Source organism: Nesoenas mayeri (genome assembly GCF_963082525.1).
Source record: "Nesoenas mayeri genome assembly, chromosome: 14".
Classification (NCBI taxonomy): domain Eukaryota; kingdom Metazoa; phylum Chordata; class Aves; order Columbiformes; family Columbidae; genus Nesoenas; species Nesoenas mayeri.
Genome location: NC_137556.1, coordinates 11,224,533 through 11,243,544, shown reverse-complemented (window position 1 = coordinate 11,243,544; position 19,012 = coordinate 11,224,533). Strand labels below are relative to the sequence as shown.

Here is a 19,012-nt window from a genome sequence, read left to right as displayed (position 1 = left end):
CAGAGAGCGCCTATTTCTGTAACAGGACACTCACACAGTGTGTCTTTACAAGGAAATTCAAACTTGAGAGCAGCAGTATGGATCTGGTGCTGATTTTGAAAAAGAAGCGCAGTATCACTGCCAACCTTTTTCTCTCAAAGTGATAATTCTGGGAAAGGGTTTGTGGCAAGTGTCACCTGTTCTGCTGGGTTAACTCTTAAAACAGAAGAATTAAAGGTCGAAATTTACAGTCCCAAAAGCTCCAGCTCCCCTGTGGCAGCATGGTTTGATCTGGATTCCTCCCAATGGAGCCTGTCCTGGCTCTAACAGTGCTGCTCTGCTGCGACACCCCCGGGGATGCTGAGCCTGCTGGTTTGAGCAGAAGTACTGAATCACCTGAATTTCCATAGAAGAAGTAATCAGAGGTGGAGTAAGTAAATGGCAACAAAGATGATTAAGGGCGTGGAGCATCTCCTTATGAGGAAAGGCTGAGGGAGCTGGGTCTCTTTAGTTTGAAGAAGAGGAGACTGAGGGGTGACCTCATTAATGTTTACAGATACATAAAGGGTGAGTGTCAGGAGGATGGAGCCAGGCTCTTCTCAGTGACAACCAATGATAGGACAAGGGGTAATGGGTTCAAACTGGAACACAAGAGGTTCCACTTAAATTTGAGAAGAAACTTCTTCCCAGTGAGGGTGGCAGAGCCTGGCCCAGGCTGCACAGGGGGGTTGTGGAGTCTCCTACTCTGGAGACATTCAAAACCCACCTGGACACCTTCCTGTGTAACCTCATCTGGGTATTCCTGTTCCGGCAGGGGGTTTGGACTGGATGAGCTTTTGAGGTCCCTTCCAATCCCTGACATTCTGTGATTCTGTGAAATAAGTCTGAGTTCTCAAAGCCTTTAAGAAGTCTTCCAAAAAAACTTTGGAGAGTTGCGTCAAGGTGCAGGAGCCAGATCTGCCACTGGTATAGCAGGAGGGCGCCCTTTTGGATTTCAAACCAGTACAGAGCACATCCTCTTCACCAGAGCACATCCTCTTCACCAGCCGTGACCTGTGCAACAGGACGGGAGTAGAGCCACTTGTAGAACTGCAGGGCCTGAGCACACGTATTTGCCCAGACACAACTAAAATAACATGAGTAATTTCTGGGTCGCTGACATGTCTTTACAACCAACATTGTTTTTTGGAGTTGTCTGGATCCATGTGTCACCCAGCTGTGAAAATAAGTGCCTCGAAACAAAACCTGCCTGGCTGAGCTGGTGCCCACAAGCCTGTATGTACAATGTGTTGGGACAGGAGATGTGGTTGTCAAAGATGTTGGCCTTAGGTTCACCTCTGAGCTTCGGAGGAGGACAAATGCAAGTGAGACCAAAATGTCCTGCTGTGCACCGTGTTCATCTGGAAGTATTTGGGACTGAATTACACCAAATATGGATTTTTTGTAAAATGCATTGTGTTTGAAATGTCCTGCTTTAGTACAATAAATGTGTGCAATAATTACTACTTTTGTTTGGGCTTTTATTTAATTGAGAGAGAGAGTAGATGTGATGTGAGTGCAGGCAGCGTGGCACAGGTCTAGCACTGCAGCTCCGGGCGCCGGGCTGTGCCCACACTGAAGGGCTGCCAGCCACACAGCCTGCAAACTGCTCCGAAATTGAGAACATTAAGCATCATTTCTTCTGCTGAAACGGATTCACAAAACACCATTTCCCCTTCCTAACCTGAGGAGGCCATGAAATTCTGGCTGATTTACAGTTTTGCAAGGCTGTGGGTACGCAGGTACCTGCAGGTAAAGCTCTTCTGATCCACTCCTGTGCGGCATAGCAGGAGCTACGCTGCAGTGGTGTGATTGAATTGGAACAATCTGCTTGAAATCATGCTGGAAAAAGAGGGGCTGGCTCTATAATCTCTATTCAGGCTAATCTACACCCTCTTTTTGGAAATAAACCCTTTGAGGGTGATGCAGAGGGACAGTGCTGTGACAGGAGGACACACAGAGCCCTCCATGCCAGTCCCGCAGGTGGGGCAATTCAGATGGAGCCCTTGGCTCCAGTTTGTGCATCCAGAGGTTTGAGCCTGTGCACTCACCGCTTAACAAAGCCTGTATTTCAATGTTCAAACAGATACGAAATGCAGAAGATGTATCATGGTGCAAAAGGGGATTCTCAGCTCAGAAGGGAAAAGCGGGTGCAAAAGCAAATAGCAGCAGTGTGGAGGTGTCTGTGCAGTGCCCAGCACTGGGACGTGACATGGGGGCTTTGCTGGCTCCCTACTGCGTTCGGTGCTGTCTCCAGGACACCTCTGCTCTGCTGCTGACAATATTAATGACTTAATTGCCTTCTTGTAGGGTCTTCTAATAGCGTAATTTTTACAATGTACTACCTGTTTTCTGCATTGTTCATGTTGTCCGGTGCACTGGCTAAGGAAGAGTTTACCAGCCTTTTAAATGGGGTTTGTTGATATTCAAGATCATTGTTAGTAAAAATCCATATGAAATACATCTCACCTGGAGAGGGTGGGAAGGGCTGCCAGATGTGATGGCTGTGCTCAGCAACTGGCTCCATCCAAGTGCTCTCATAAATTGTAGCTGGGCTATTTCTGGTGGAAACTTGTTCAGAGTTTCCAATAGAAATATTCGTGTTATACAGTGATTACAGTATCTTTTTATTAAATTTTGAGAATTGCGGTAAGTCCTTTTGCATGTTACTGCACAGAAACGACTGCAAACCTTACCTCAGTTTTAAAATTCAAAAAGAGAACAGAATATTTTAGCATTCTTCCCGTTTGTTGTTTGTTTGTTTGTTTTAAAGCTTTTGGAAGCGACCTGCTGGCTCATCTTCTAAATCACTCTTTATTTTCTTTCAGGAAACCCCAAAGGTGCTATGCTGACTCATGGGAACGTGGTTGCTGATTTTTCAGGCTTTTTGAAAGTGACGGAGGTGAATACCCTGATTTAGGAAATGTTGCCCTGTGCAGAGCGTGTGTGTTAAGCTCTGTCCCTGCACGGGCTGGAATTGTGCTCCTGCAGACAAGAGGTGAAAATTCTCTTACTCAGAGGGCCAAATCCATGGAAATGGGAGCAAGTTTGAGCTCACAGCACTGGAGGGCATTTAATCCCCTTTCCAGCACTGGCTGCCTGGCTCTGTAGGGCTCAAAGTACTTCTGAGAAGCAACAGTGGCTCCTGTAAATCTTTTAACTCCTTTCAAAGAATTAGGAAAGCAAACGAGCCCTATACAGTTGCAATTGGTGCTTGAAAAAGAGTACAGGGGTCCACTTCTAGGGATGCCCACAGCATGTCCTTGTTTATTTGAAAGCTTTCTGCATATAAAGTGTGTCTATATGAGAGCATACACATTTTTATAAAAATGGGTTAATTTCATTGGTATTAAAGTATATCTTGGTTTCCATTATACATATTTTTTAAAAAGCATAGCACAGGCCAAGCACATGTATAACACGTTCCATGCAATTTGTGTTTAGAAACAACGCAGGAAGCAGAATTGCTTTAGCACAATTTATGAAGGATTATATGCTGCTTGTACCTAACAAATACAAAGATTCTATTTTTTTGTAGTAAACAGGCAATTCTATGAAGTAGCAATGTACCCATGGGGTGCACAATTTGCTACCTTATGACCTGTGCTGGTCTTATTGTTGCTGCTGAAAATACTGTAGTCTTATTACCTTAATCTTTGAACTTTCTGAGATTTCCAGAGCACTGTTGTAAAGAAACTTTGATATGTGGTGTGAGAAATCCCCCTGAACTCAAGTGTTCAAGTATTTGCAGGGTTGTGAGTCCAGTAATTTGCAGATGAAATGTCAACACAGCAGTTGGCTGCAGCCCCGGGGCTTCGCAGCACAGAGCTGTCACTGGGTTCAGAGGCAGCAAGATGCACAAACGAAAGCTGGTGCGTAGATAAGTCTGAGCTTCGAAAGGGCAGGAACATTTATTTTGGAAGAAAACTAATACAGAGAGAGCTGAGGGAACTTGGCATCTTACAGGACTGGCCCACAGTGACAGCAGTGAGACTAATTAATGTCAAAGGTAACAGATTGAGACGTAAGTCTGGTGTTAGCGGTTGTAAATTCAATAACTTCAGTGAGCAGAGCGGTGTTGGTGAGAGTGTCAATGCCCACAGCTGACCCACACGACTAGGGCAGGGTCTAACCACAGAGAACAAATGGAGCGAAGTGCAAAACAGTTGAAAGTAGTATCAATTAATAAAATAAAAATACCTAAAGCTGAGAAGTACTATAGATTTGCTGTTTGCATACTCTTGTACCAGTTTTGCTCAGTTCGGTGATTTTTATAAAGAGACCATTTTTTGAAGTGAACCTAGAGCTTCACTATAGAGCTGTTCTCAAATGCCAAGAAGCTTTTTTCATTTTTACATTTAACTGGACAACCAACTGTGAAATACTACTCAGTGTCATCATTTTGGTCCAATTTAAAACCAAATCATGTATTGTCTGGGCACTTAAAGCAATGTAAAAAAAAAAAAAAGCAGCATAGCTAGTGATGCTAATGGTTTACATTACTGTGCTTGCAGAAAATAAGGCCAATTTGAAAAAAATGAATAAACAGATCTGCAGGCCCTAATAGCTTTATTCAGGCTGACACATAAAATAGTATGAAACAGGATGCTCAAAACGTCCACGTCGTCAATCATGTTTGACTTCACTAGGTAATGGTTGGGAGGGCACACCCAAATCTGACTTGCTCAGATTTAACTCCAATAGAATATTCCCTGAGGAAGAAACTCCTGTGACTCCATCCACCGCCGTGTCCTAGGTCACGGACTATCGATTCTGTCACAGCAGTGGAGATGCAAAGTGGGTATAAACTGCTAATACTGTCAGCTAATAGATTTTATACCCATTTTCCACTAACCACTGGCCTTGGTGCAAGTTATTGGGTAATCAAGCTTTCAGTTTTTCTAATCCATAATATTATGGCAAGCCTTACCCTTGGGAATGCAGGTGGAAAGGGGGACATGGATCAGAATAAGGCTCTCAGGCCCTTTGTTTATTCCAGCCTGCAAGACAGAGCTAAAACCTTGGCCAAGCTGAGATTTCAGTCATTTTTATTTTTTGCGTAATATATCCAGCCTTCTTTTTCCCACTGCGCCTGTCTGTGAGGCAATGGTAATTGCCTTAAGATCACATTTTAATAACTTGAAATTACGAGAAACACTAATAGAAATCATTAATTTTTAGAGCTGAAAAAAATCATTAGTTTTTTTCAACATATTCTGATTCAAATCAATGATTAACCTAAGGAAAAGAATAAATCTATAGCTCTGACTCTAGTAACACTGTGGATCTCTGATGGGCTCTGTGCGATGTGGAAAAATGGTGCATCTGTAGAGTCCCGCTGATTTCCAGGAGGCTCCTGCGGGTTTGCACCAGGATCCTGCGGGTTTGCACCAGGATCCTGCGGATTTGCACCAGGATCCTGCGGGTTTGCACCAGGATCCTGCGGGTTTGCACCAGGATCCTGCGGGTTTGCACCAGGATCCTGCGGGTTTGCACCAGGATCCTGCAGGTCTGCACGCCGTTGCGAGTGCAAATCATGGTCGTAGCATCTCCTGGTAGAAAGCAATGAACACAAATGGGGTTCTCTGTCAGGGTGAGCCCCTGATTCCAGCGTGAGCTGTGTGGATATGATGTGCCTTCTGCCATGGAGAGACCTCTCCATTGCCCTCTGTGTACATCTCCGTGCTCTTTACTCCTCCCGCTAACCGAGCTTCATTGACACTGTGGCTTAACGCTTCACTTCGTCCGCTGCTCCCTTCCTCTTGACAATCTTTACCCTTTTGCTCCTCTGGTGCCATTTTTCTTTTTGTTGTTTTATGACTTTCTTGTTGTCTTCCTGTCAGTGTTTCTTTCCTTTCTGTCTCCCATGCCCTTCACCTGCAGAAAGTGATCTTTCCGAGACAGGACGATGTGCTCATCTCCTTCCTGCCTCTGGCTCACATGTTTGAAAGAATTATACAGGTAAGAAACCTGCCCGAACTGACGAGGCCTCGTGGGGCTCCTTGTGTTTTCTTCCAGAGTCAGTGGTCTCCTACTTGTGAGGATGTACACATTTCCTATTTGCCTTTAGCACACATGTTTGAGAGAATGGTACAGGTAAGGTCCTAGTGTCAGTGGAAATCATTTGTTTCCACGCCCCCAAAAATAAATAAAACAAATAAAATACTAAAAACAAACAGAGATATCTTGGAGCGCTAAAAAAGCTTGTACTCCAGAAGTGCCATGTGCGTGACCCCAGTGCCCAGCCTCTGCTCTCGGTGACATGGCCTTGAGTCCTGAGCCGTTCCAGGGGAGCTTCCAAGCTCTCCAGTTTACACCAGTGCCTCCGAGACTGGAAAACAGCCCTTCGCAAATGAGCAGAAACTGCTGCCCGCACAAGTTTGGGGGCAGCTTTTCAAAGTACTCTAGGACTGAGGTGTCATAGGAGTAAAAAGAATTCTGTGCAGTTTTCTACATCAGCTATTTTTATTGCATAAACAACCAGATCTGCAAAAAGCTCGGAAAAGAGGAAACTACGATGGTGGTGTGACACACGTGATCCTCCCAGCAGGGCAGCCCCGGCTGGGCATGAACTAGAAGCCTGCGTTCCCTGGAAACAGGGGCAAATAGGAGCTCTGACTCAAGCCAGCCCACACAACTGACTTTTCGCTCCTCTTTTCTGAAGAGAGAGCTGATAATTTGTGCTGCAGTTGGGGTGTTGGGTAAGTCAGATGAGACGAGCACATCGGTTCTCGTGGCCTAAGAAGCTGCGAGCTAAAAACTGTTCCCATATGTGAAGACTGGATGTGGATTCAATAGCAGCTTAGTACTTTCTGTTTGGGGCTGAAAGCATACTTTTTGAGTCAGACAAGCATCCGAATATAAGCCTCCAGCTTCTGAGTAACATCCGTGCCAGAAATAATATATTCTGCCCTGTTAAAAAATTTGCAAATTGGAAGTGAAAGTCCATGAAAGATTTGGAAAATTACAGCCCAGCTGATCTTCACTTGTAAATCTGATTTTAAAAGGCAAGTTGGGCGGCATAACCCCTATTCAGACAAACTGCTCTGCCAGCAAACAAGAGTGTAGTTCTTAAAAAGTCATCTGGCAGGGGGCTGGGGAGAGAAATCAGAAACATTTGGAATAGCCTCATTTCACAGGATGTTGCCATATTGAAGGGGGCAGGTCTCCAAGGGATGTTCAGGTTTATCCTCTCTGCTAAAAAACCAAAAGCTCATTAATATAAAGATTCTTTTCATAAGGGCTGAGAATAATTTTCAAAGTTATTCTGAACAGCAAGCACAGTGTCAGCCTCCCTAGTTTTAGCCCACATTATTAGTTCCTGGAACTTACAGTTAAAATAAATAGATACATTCTTCAAAGCTAAAATATCTAGTAGCTATTTATAATTCCCAGTGAGCAGGCTGATTACATTTTCCATTGTTTTTTTAATTTGTGTGCATGTGCAGTCTAAAACACAGATTGGGCAGTGTGATGTTCGTTAAACCCACATCACATGTATAGAATTCCTGTGGTTTTAAGTTGATGGAGAGACGGCCTCTAACTGGTGGACAGAGCAGTGAGAGCACTCTGGTTGGTATCACAGGTTTTTAGGAGGAGCACAAGAAGTCTTCGGTGTCTCTTAAGGAATTTTTAACTGTTTTAGTTATCTGGGGGAGAAAAATCGACCAACAGTTGATGTTCACTGGTCTGGGCTCAGGAAGGCTGGGCTCAGGAAGGCTGGGCTCAGCTCCTAGCATCACAGATGCTTTGCTGAGGACACCTTCTCCTGCTTGTGCTCCAAAAGCAGGGTAGTCATGCTGATCTTGAAATCCCTGGGATAATCCACCAGTTTTACCAGTTAGTGGCTAGTCCTCTGCGGGGTTACTGGTTACCAGAGCTGCTGCACATCCAGCTCTATTCTGACCTGACTAAAGTGGCCTCTTTTCTTTCCAAGTACAAAATTTCTGGATCTGTAGTTTCCATACAAGTAAAGCACCTTTTATGAAGTGGGCATCTATTTCTGGGATACAGGATCAGGCACCGTATTGCTAACGTAGTCTATATTCTTGTATTTAAACAAAACTAAAGTATTAACATCTAAAAATCGGCTGCTGCTCAGTATGTTTTACCGTATTTCTTAATATGCATTTCTTTAGTGACAACAGGTCCTTATGCTGTTACCTGCTATGGTAATTCTGGGCTCCAGAGGAGAAGTTCAGATCCAGAATCTGACCATAACTCAGACTTTTCCATCCCCGTATGTGGGGAAGGAAGGGAAATCCCTTCTGAAAGCTTTGGTTTCTTGTTCTTCCAGAAACAGGCAAATTTAGTAGATGCTGAATTGCCAGTACTAAAAACTGCCCAGAACTATCTGTATATTTCTATTCAGTGCAAAATTATCGGTTGCTTTTCTATGTATTTCTAAGCCCTGTTTTTGCCTTACTGAGAGTAGAATCCCAGGAGTGGCACTTCTGCGCTTGAGAAAGATGCTCTGCCGTGGGAATCCCAAGCAAAGAGGTTACATGTGTTCTGTTTTCTTCCCATCAGTCTGTCGTATATTGCCATGGAGGGCGAATTGGGTTCTTTCAAGGAGATATTCGTCTCTTATCTGACGATATGAAAGCATTGCGTCCAACTATCTTCCCTGTTGTGCCGCGGCTGTTAAACAGGATGTATGATAAGGTGAGTTTAATTTTGTTCTTTTTGTAATAATAAAGTTCAGGTCCCTTTATTACTTATCTGAAAGAATTTAATTAGTGACAGGGATTTCCTGAGCAGGTTATACTGTTTCTGCCTTACTGCAAACACATTCTTGCCCTGAGCAACCGATACAGCTGCTCCAGTCTATAAGTTGATATTATTTTGGTATACACAGACTGCAGATATGGCTAGTGCATGTTAATATGCCATCTCTCTGTATTAGCCTCTTACCCTGTTCTCACTGACTCACTAGTGACAATTCCAGAGATGAGGGATTTGTTTTCATCACAGAAACACCAGTCCAACCTGGATGCACTAGGAGGTTTTGTGCCCTTCAACCAGTTTTGAAATGTGAATCTCTCTTTCTGGTGGCAATGACAGCTCAAAATCAGAACTGCACAAGGATTATGAGGATTTAGGCAGTGTAAATGCAAAGTTGGCTTTTGGATCTAGAAATCTTTAAAACTCAGAGATGGTCCTGAAAGGTATGTAAGACAGGCATGTCTGGTCATCATGTTAAATCTAGTTGAGCAGCTGGGAACGTTTGTTCCTCAGAAGACTTATCCCCTAAAGATGAGCTTAAGCACAAGCTACTGATTTCATTTTTCCCCAGGGTCAGGGCTGTTGGATCAGGGGTTCTGGTGCCTCATTAGAGGGGTGGGTGTTGGGGGTTTCTCATTTGTAGGGATGTAGTTCATGCTGGTGTCTGATTATCTCAGGTGAATGCAGCCCCCATCACATCATTGTCAAATGCGGCTGCCAAGCACTCATGTTGCTCTTTCCTAGTTGCTCAGATTTCATGATTTCACCAAATCGTATTGTAGAAATCATATCGGAACACCAGTCATGTAAATCTAGTCAAAGCCTACCCCACCATCCTCTCCTTTTTCCTCAAATGAACAGTACGTACAATAACGAATGCAGCAAAACAAACCACTCTTTTTTTTTCCTCCAATAAAAAAGCCCTAGTATGGTCTAATTTAGCTGTACTGCTAATGTATTAGTAACTCCAGTCTAGCTGGCACGGGCAGAGCTGCGTGGCTGTAATTGTAAGAGCAGCTGTTGGTGTTTTGTCTCCCGTGCCGCGCTGCCACCCCACGCGCCCGCAGATCTTCAGCCAGGCAGACACGTCCCTCAAGCGCTGGATCCTGGAATTTGCCGCGAAACGGAAGAAAGCAGAAGTTCGAAACGGGATCATTAGAAACGACAGCTTGTGGGATAAGCTTTTCTTTAATAAAATACAGGTAAGCAATTTAAATACTGAGTCTAAAGTCAAAGAACTGCCATGTCTCCTAACAATGACTAGTTTTCCATAAAGTCAGCGTGGCCCACTTGCCTGATGATGAACTGCAGGCAATTGCTGCTGACCAGCGAATAGCAGACTGAAAAAATGGAGAACAGTTTGTTGTTCCATTAACTTTTGCATTAACTTTTGCCAAAATTTCAATTCTATTAGGGATAGTTTTCCAGAGGGGAAAGGAGAAACACAAGGCAGACTAAGGCGGCTTTTGCCATGTCCCTCCTTCAGCAGCACTTAGAAATCACCTATTTGCAGAATAGTGCCTATTTTTTGGCAGCTGTGTCCCTGCACAGGCACCAAGGAGGGGGATGCGGTGCAGTGCAGAGGCACTTGCCCTCTGCCAGGTGAGGTTGCCCAGAAGCAGGATTGTAGCCTCCAACACCAGGGCTGCTGTCACCTCCTTCGGTATTTGGGTGCTCTGGCTTGTGGGGACCGGGCACCCTCCACGGGGTCTGCCCAGGCCCGCAGGTAAATGGTTTTTCCCCACTCACACCAGCAACAGGCAGGGGAGAGCCCTGCATCGAACATGCTCCTGTGTCCTCACACTGGGGATGAAACTCAGGAAGGCGGTCAGGAAAGGGGGAGTGACTGGTCAAAGAGGTGTTGCTCTGAAGAGTTTTGCGAATTCTTTATAGATACGATTGGACTTAGGGTCAGGTTTCAGTTGGTCATATTCAAAATTGCTTTTTTTTTTCCCTAGAAAAACAAGAATAAAGGTATAGAGAAAAATCCACAAGTAAATCATGACTTAACAACAGGGGGAAGAAATCAGAATGCCTGGCTGTGTGCTACACATCTCCTCAGGAAAAATTATTAAATTGGCTTTAAACCAGGTTTTCTGGGTACTCTACTACTCCAAGAGGTTCTGATTACTCCATTTTTTTATTGGATAACTTCTCTGGAGACATGCCACTTTATTTTTAACTAAAGAAACTGACTGTACTTTTCATCTGCAGATTAGTTGTCCTCAGTGTGCAAAGACAGCAGAGTTCACCCGATGCTGCCAGGAGTGCAGACATGAGGCATGCCAGGCTGCATATTGATTCAGGATCTGGCGAGACTGGCAGACTCAATCAGGAGTTGTTTTCTTTGGTGCTGGGTTTCCTTTTTACTTTTGGAATAAGGAAAAGGAAATGAAGGTGCAGGGATAGAAGTAAAATGCAGCACAGGAATCAAAGTAATACGCTCCAGAAATATTTGGAGGTCATCTGCCTTAAAAAAAGGAACAGTGTTATTTCAAATTTATTAAAAACAATGAGGTGCAAATAAGCAAAGAAAACTGGAGGAGGGAAGAGTCTGGCTGTTACCCAGCAGTTCCCAGAGCCTGCTGAGCTTCCTGTAGGCCAGGGCTGCCTCCCCACAGGGCACAGAGTCAGTCAAAGAACTGTTTTGGTTGGAAAAGACCTCTGAGATGAGGTTCTTAGGAACATGGTTTAGTGCCAGTGTTAGGCTGACTGGATGATTCTGAAATGATTCTATGATTTTATGGTCATTGAGCCCAACTGTTAACCCAGCACTGCCAAATCCTCCTCTAAACCATGTCCCAAAGAACCTCATCTGCTTGTCTTTTAAACCCCTCCAGGGATGGTGACTCCACCACTGCCCTGGGCAGCCTGTTCCAATGCCTGACAACCCTTTCTGAGAAGAAATTTTTCCCGATATCCAATCTAAACCTCCCCTGGTGAAACTTGAGGCTGTTTCCTCTCATCCTATCACTTGTTCCTTGGGAGAAGAGACCAACCCCCTCCATGCTCCAAGCTCCTTTCAGGCAGTTCAGAGATCAGAAGGTCTCCCCTCAGCTCCTGTTCTCCAGCTGAACCCCCAGGTCCCTCAGCCGCTCCATCACACTTGTGCTCCAGCCCCCACCAGACAGAGCAGCTCATCCTCCGAGAGATGCAGGACTCCCACCCCTGTACATCAAATGCTTTTTTCTTGGGGCACCATTTCTACCTGCAAGGGAGACAGTTATTGCTTTTAAAATTTAGCTGGCTTTTTATCCCTAAGGAAAGACTCAGGGCCAGTTCATATTTCCATAGCCTGGCTGCCTCTATTCTAAATAGAGCATTTCATGCAAGCTCTGTGTAAGTGACACAGAAACTGCCCGTTTTGCTACCTGCAGTAATTTGTGCTGCTTTGTTTTCTTCTCTCGTGCAACCCAACAGGCGAGTCTCGGTGGGTGTGTTCGCATGATAGTGACGGGCGCTGCCCCTGCGTCTCCGACTGTGCTGGGCTTCCTCCGTGCTGCCCTCGGCTGCCAGGTGGGCTCGCGTGGCTCTTCGGGGTGTTCGCGTTAGCAAGGAAACGCATTGCATGGAACGAAAGAGATGGGTTGGGACGTCAGAACTGCATTTAGGACAGCCTGACCAGGATGGATCAAGGCATGGGGCAGGCACAGCGCCCCAGTGTCCCCGCAGCCGTGGGGCGAGGGAGGATGAGCGGTGGCCCTGGGAAGGGAGCAGCAGGCAAGAGCTGCTTTCACTGCGGGCAGCTGCCAAAAAAACCCAGAGACTTATCTCACCCATCTCTCAGCACTTAATGGAGTATGTGCAATTAAATGTGCTTGTGCATGCACTAGGAGCTTCATTACACGCTTTATTCTCTATATAAATGGAGAAAGATAATCTTCAGATGGCAATTTAACCCACTTAAGATGTCCACTGTGTTATTTCTCTGTGACTGGGAAGCCCGGGGCAACTAAAAGGCCCCTTCAATAACTTAAAATTAGGCAAAAAAAAATTTAAAATGTGTGTTTTCAAAGATGTCCCACAAAAATACCATTTTCCCCTGCTATTAAATTCCTCTTATACTTCTTGATTCAAAAGCTAAGCGCTGAACTTGTCTTTTCACTATTCTCAGCTCTACAGAGCCATGGTAAATCATAGTCACGTAAATGAAATTTTGTATGTCGCAAGAGCCAGGGAAAGTGTCCCCGTGTTAAATGTGCACCTGTGCATTGCAGCTGGCAGGATTAGCTCACAGGACTGTGCAACAGGAGAAAATGCTTAGAATTTTCTTCTGTAATAGTGAAATCATCCACACTGTTTCAAAGATACCTCTTTCTTTGTCAGGTTTATGAAGGTTACGGCCAAACGGAATGCACAGCTGGATGCACCTTTACTACCCCAGGTGACTGGACATCAGGTAACGACCTTCTTCCACCGTTTCCAGAAAGAAAAGAAATGCACATTTCTTTAAAAAAATCTGGGCTGTAACATCACAGGGTGTTATGCAACATTCACCACTGTGTGAATAATCTTCAGCAAATGTAATGTTCTTGAAAGTGTCACTAGTCCAGAATAAATACACAGGGATCAGATGCTGGGCTCATTTGCCTGGGGAGATGTGGAATTTTCCCTTGAGCCATTATTTGCAATACTCTCCTCTCTGCATTCCTGGTGCTGAGAGACCTCTCTAGAGCACTGGAGCTGAATTTAAAAGAATGTTTGCTATAATGAAATGCTGGAACAAAGCAGAGATTAATGCATTAATGTACTCAGTGAGCAAAGCCAGGCTTCGAATACGGATCCACCACTACTCAATGCTTTAAATATTTCAGGTTTTCAAAACTTCTGAATCTTGACAAAATCAGAGCTTTGTGTGCTTTTATAACGAGTTTAGCTTAAAAACAGGTTTAGTCTCTTACAGGTAAGGGAGATACGGTCTGTATTTCGACATGTTTGAAAATTGTGTTTCTGTGTATCCAGATAGGAGGTTTGGGTATTTAGTCTTAATAGTTCAAAACCTTAAATGTGGAAATTATTTCGGCACACAGACACAGCTCCTACAAGAACATCCAGTGTATCTGCAACTACACAAGCAACTAATAATGAAATGTTAACTATTGTTTCTAAGGGAGATGACAAGTGACTTGATGACTTTGATTTCTAGGTCACGTAGGAGCCCCTTTGCCCTGTAACTTAATCAGGTTGAAGGATGTGGAAGAGCTGAATTATTTTGCTTCCAAAGGAGAAGGAGAGGTAGCAACTCACATTTTTTCTATCAAATTCTCGCTAATTAACTCTGTATGAAGTAGTTATGTAGTTATAGAAGCATTTTACCTTTCTAAGGTGCATGGTTGCTGATGTGTTATATATTACAATTAGGGAACGGAAATGTCAATTCAGCAACAGAGCAGCAAAGTATTAATTAGAAAGGGGCTGTGGCAGTGCTTCTAGCCAATGCCATGCCTGATTACTTTAAAAGCTAAAACTGAATTAATTAGTTCAGCTAAGAAAAGCTGAATTGCTGTGATTTCTGCATTGCTGATACTTCTATACTACACACAAATTAAACTTACTGAAATAACTTTTTTAAACTGCAAGCTGAATGCAAGCCAACTTCAAACAAATCAGTTTTGCATTCATGGAGAATGGTCATTAAGCCAACTTTAGAATATTTCAATTCTAATGAATTACCATTCACCTTGTTACTATTTACAGCAGAATAATAAAATCATTTATCAGTAACTCTGACTGTTTTGCAGATCTGTGTGAAAGGACCAAATGTTTTCAAAGGTTACTTGAAAGATGAAGAGAAGACGCAGGAAGCGCTGGACCAGGAGGGCTGGCTCCACACTGGAGACATCGGGAAATGGCTACCTGTGCGTACCGAGCTGGCGCTTCCTTCTTACGTCAATTGTATTATCCCATGTAAATTTTCAAGTACTGAACTTAAATTTCCAAGCAGGTCTGTCTTCACAAAGGACTGAGTTTATAATTTGCAGAATAAGGTTGATATGTCAGTAAAACATTTTCTGGCAATTTAAAGAGCTCTGTTAAAAGCAGACTGCTTACTGGGTCTCTATGGTTAAATAACTTATCTGGGAACTTTCATTTCTTTCTCCTAACAGAATGGGACTCTTAAAATTATTGATCGGAAAAAGCATATATTTAAACTTGCTCAGGGAGAATATATTGCACCAGAGAAGATAGAGAATATCTATATCCGCAGCGACCCTGTTGCCCAGATCTATGTCCACGGAGACAGCTTGCAGGTAAAAACAAAGTTTTTTAGAAAATATTACTTTATTCTTTGTAAACAGAGGACAAGGGAGCTGGGCAGAATGAAGGAAAAGCGTGAGTGGATCCCCCCAATGTCTCCCTCCTGTTCTGGAGCTGCTGGTGTGACCCTGGGCAGCTTGGAGGACATTGTGGCCAAAGATCAAGCCTTTAGATTTGCTTTAGAGTCACCCTTTGGGTCTCTAATGCTCTCCTTCACCATGTCACCTGTGGCAAGCCAGACAAAGGCAAAGCCACCGCTGCTCCACGACCACTGCCTACCCATTCTGACCCATCTTGTCCCATTTCTTTACATGTTTATACAAACACATACAGCTTCTGAAACCATTGTGATTCATCCATTTGCATCTATTGGTCAAAAACATGAGGCTTCCCTTGGCATCTGAGTGTGCATGTTATGAGCTATGTTCAGCTCTGATTTATGCTTGTGAAGAATTAAAGTAATTTAATTAGTGTCCAAGAGGAACACAAACCCAGCTGAAGGTGTTAAAATTGTTGGCAAGTGCAGGAACAGTCACCAGAAAAATTTTATCTGAGAAAAAGGCACAGACGTGAAAATATACTCCACTACGACATGTTAGCAATTTATTGACATAATTGAACAAGAAGTAGTAAAGATGTAGCAAATTCAAACAACTTAAGTATTCACTTCGATGTGGGGCCTTCAGTGTTGTTCAGCCTTTTTCTGCGACTCTCCTTTCCCATCAACAGGCCTTTCTGGTGGGAATTGTGGTGCCCGATTCCGAAGTTATGCCAGGCTGGGCAAAGAAAAGAGGGTTTGATGGAACATATGAAGAACTCTGTAAAAATAAGGTTTGTCTTTCTATCTATCTGCACTACAGATGCTTTTTCACTGTAGCACAACCCAGTTAGAGTAGGTGTCTATTATTAGTTATCTCAGTGAGAATTATTTCTGTCCTGCAGAGGAGTACAGCGGTAGGAAGGGTTGTGGTTTTTTAGATGTCATAAATAAGGATCTCAGCCTTATTTACACATCTCTCTAATACTGAGTAACTGACTTGCATCACATCAATGGACACCGATGCCACTGAGTCATCCTGCTGGTGTCTGTGGGAAATAATTCCGCTTCTGAGTCTGGAACATGGTAGAAGGATTGCAAATTGAAGCATCTGTGCCCTGTGTGTTTGAAAAGATAACTGGCATTTAATATTTGTACATTGCTTTAATATAAGATTTGCTAATTATGTATCAACTGTCAACAAGGCACTTCAGCTTTACTCAGAAACAGGTTTTCTTGATGAACAATGACATTAATTGCATGTAAGGCTGACTGTGGTATTTCATGAGGAATTTATGTGTTTTACCCCAGGAACTGCAGCAAGCAATAATGGAAGACATGGTACGGTTAGGTAAGGAGAGCGGACTTCATTCCTTCGAGCAGGTAAAAATAAACATTTAATACATGATTCAGTGGGGTCACACAGGCGGTTTGTCCATTTGTACTGAATGGGGATTTGTCAGCATTTGTGATGCTACTACATACCCTTGTTGCATCTGTACACAATGTTTTCTGAGACAGCTTTATTGCTGGCAAGCTGTTATTTGTTCCTTTGAAAAATCGATCTGCTGTGATTCCGCCTTCCACTCATGCCTGAAATTTGACTTAAATTTAGTCCAAGTTTGGGTGCATAGATAAAAATCTAATCCAGGGACATGGATAATCTCCAGGGGTCAAGATAAATATCTGTAGGACTCTGATTCTTCTGCCACTGAAAGCGCTGTTAAGAAACTGGGTCACTAATTACCGTTCTTATAACTGACCTCGGAAGTGCTGCTGGTTTATTTATTTTCAGCCTGTGCACTAATTCTTTTCTAGTGCTTGTGTAAATATTTTGCAACAGGGCTACAAACACTTCAGCAGCAGAGATCTGAAATCAATCATGGATTACATAGCATTAAAAACACAGTTAAAAAAATCCACCATGTGTCAAATTCTTGTTTCAGTTAAAATAATGAACATCTTAATCATTACATATAATTAACAAGGGCCTTTTTTGTTTAGGCTGTTTCTGGGTGGTAATTCTAGTGAGTAATTCACCATATCTGAGTGCAGCAGGAGCACCATTAAACTTGTTACTCTTCATTTCTCTGTTACATATGAAATTATAGTAAAAAAAAATTAATTTAAAAATTAAATGCAATATAAAGCAAGCTTTGTAATGCACATAATTGCCTGTGGTAAGAAGTTCGGTTTGCTCCTGCCATAGTCTTCACAGTATGAAATATCCTCTAATAATCTATTCTACCAGCAGTTTGTAATTAATAAACTAGGGAGGAAAGCTTTGCCATCTTTCTAAAAGTCAAGAAGAATTGTTTCACATTTCAAAACTAAAGGCCTTCAAAATTAACATCTCTGTTGCAAAACGTAATCTTAAAACCAAGCTGTGAGACAGATATTACAGCCAATGCTCTTGTGGGTTGGGACCCCCCGTTATGTGGAGGAGCCTTTCTTTATCATCTCCTTATCACCCCTGTCCTTGGCTGCAGCTGCAGCAGCCCCAGCTTGGACCTCTGGCTTGGAAATGACAATTCTGGCTTCTGTAACCAGCAGCTCCCAGGCTGCAGGCACACGAGGGAAGCATTAACAGCACAAACACTGATTCTGTGAAGGACGTCGCTGGGGAAGGAACTGGCCCACAATGCTTGTAGGGGAAAAGTGAATCACATATCTAATGGGAGTTTAAAAATTGAATCTCAGCTTATATTCCTGCAACTCTCAGTCTAATAAAATGCAAACCAATCTGGTTTGGAGAATCACAAAAGCAGCAGATGGCTGGGGAATTTCGCTTTAGATTGGTGGGCTATGACCAGTCACGCAGCAGTTTTCTGCTTTCCCTCACGCCAGCAGTCCCAGACACTCACTGGGAGGAAAATCTCGCTCCCATCTGTGCTGCCAGGCTCCCTGCTGGGCCCAGACACCGCCACTAACAAGGGCAGCCACATAAAACCCTTCTTGCCCGGGATGAATGATTCTATATCATTTTAATTAGCTAGTAAAACACCACCAATTCTTCTTTAAAGACGATCCTCACATCCCCTCTTTGTGCCTGCAAAGCTTCATGACGATTTTGCAAGACGGAATCAGTGCTGTGTACTCTCTTGTGCAGTTTGGTTGAGATGTTTCTCACCCCGTCCCCTCCTCCCATGGTCCCTCAGCTGTCCGAAGCTCCGTAATTATGATATTGCACATGGTGACGCTGTCCCTCATGCTCTGCGTCGCTGTGTTTTGGCCTTGGTTTCAGACCAAAAAAACCCAAAGAGGTTGATGTGCTCATGCTGTGGCGGAGCTCCGTTCTGCGCTGGCTGGCTGAGGGTCAAACAAGCGGGAGAGCAGGGGGAGGTGGAGGGTTTTAGTGTCACCTCGGAAAACTTGGGCAGGTGAGAAGGTGGAAGGTCCTCTGGGCTCCGGGCACAGCCAGAGGTCACACAGCAAGGCTGGCGCAAGGAGATACACTTATTGAGTGTGATGTCTGTAATTTTTTGCTATAAATATATCCCTTTTTTTATTTTAGGTCAAAGCCATTTATATTCACTCTGATATGTTCTCAGTACAAAACGGTTTGTTGACACCAACGCTAAAGGCTAAGAGACCAGAACTTAGAGATTACTTCAAAAAACAAATAGAAGAGCTATATTCAAGCATCTCCATCTGAAATAATGGGAAGAACCTTCTGAATAATGGACTTTGTAGCAATATTAGAATTATACTCAAAAGTACAGAGCCAGAATGACACAGCTGAAATGGATAAGCATCTGAATCTTACATCTGAGCCTTTCATTGTTCTAGGATTTCACCACTAACCACAATTTTCCTTTTTTTTTCATCAGGTGTGATAAAACTTATTTTTTACTTTATGTACTCAGTAAGGTACTATTAAGAATTATGTTAAATTGCCACAAAATATACAGAAATTTCAATCTTATGACCCAGTAAATTATGGAAACTGACCTTATTAATAACTACAAACATTTC

At 43.4% G+C, this 19,012-nt stretch overlaps 1 protein-coding gene across 1 annotated transcript in view; it reads left to right on the top strand.

Annotated features, from left to right (window-relative positions):
* Nucleotides 1-18,768, top strand: part of ACSL6 (acyl-CoA synthetase long chain family member 6) — a 44,081-nt gene extending 25,313 nt beyond the window's left edge. The window contains exons 10-21 of the mRNA XM_080353426.1: nucleotides 2,847-2,920; nucleotides 5,902-5,979; nucleotides 8,548-8,682; nucleotides 9,810-9,944; nucleotides 12,163-12,258; nucleotides 13,069-13,141; nucleotides 13,889-13,977; nucleotides 14,484-14,600; nucleotides 14,850-14,993; nucleotides 15,730-15,831; nucleotides 16,349-16,420; nucleotides 18,552-18,768. Of these exons, the coding sequence (XP_080209552.1) occupies nucleotides 2,847-2,920; nucleotides 5,902-5,979; nucleotides 8,548-8,682; nucleotides 9,810-9,944; nucleotides 12,163-12,258; nucleotides 13,069-13,141; nucleotides 13,889-13,977; nucleotides 14,484-14,600; nucleotides 14,850-14,993; nucleotides 15,730-15,831; nucleotides 16,349-16,420; nucleotides 18,552-18,692 (1,256 nt within the window). The 3' untranslated portion in view covers nucleotides 18,693-18,768. The remainder of the gene's footprint in view (nucleotides 1-2,846; nucleotides 2,921-5,901; nucleotides 5,980-8,547; nucleotides 8,683-9,809; nucleotides 9,945-12,162; nucleotides 12,259-13,068; nucleotides 13,142-13,888; nucleotides 13,978-14,483; nucleotides 14,601-14,849; nucleotides 14,994-15,729; nucleotides 15,832-16,348; nucleotides 16,421-18,551) is intronic.
* Nucleotides 18,769-19,012: the final 244 nt, after the last annotated feature.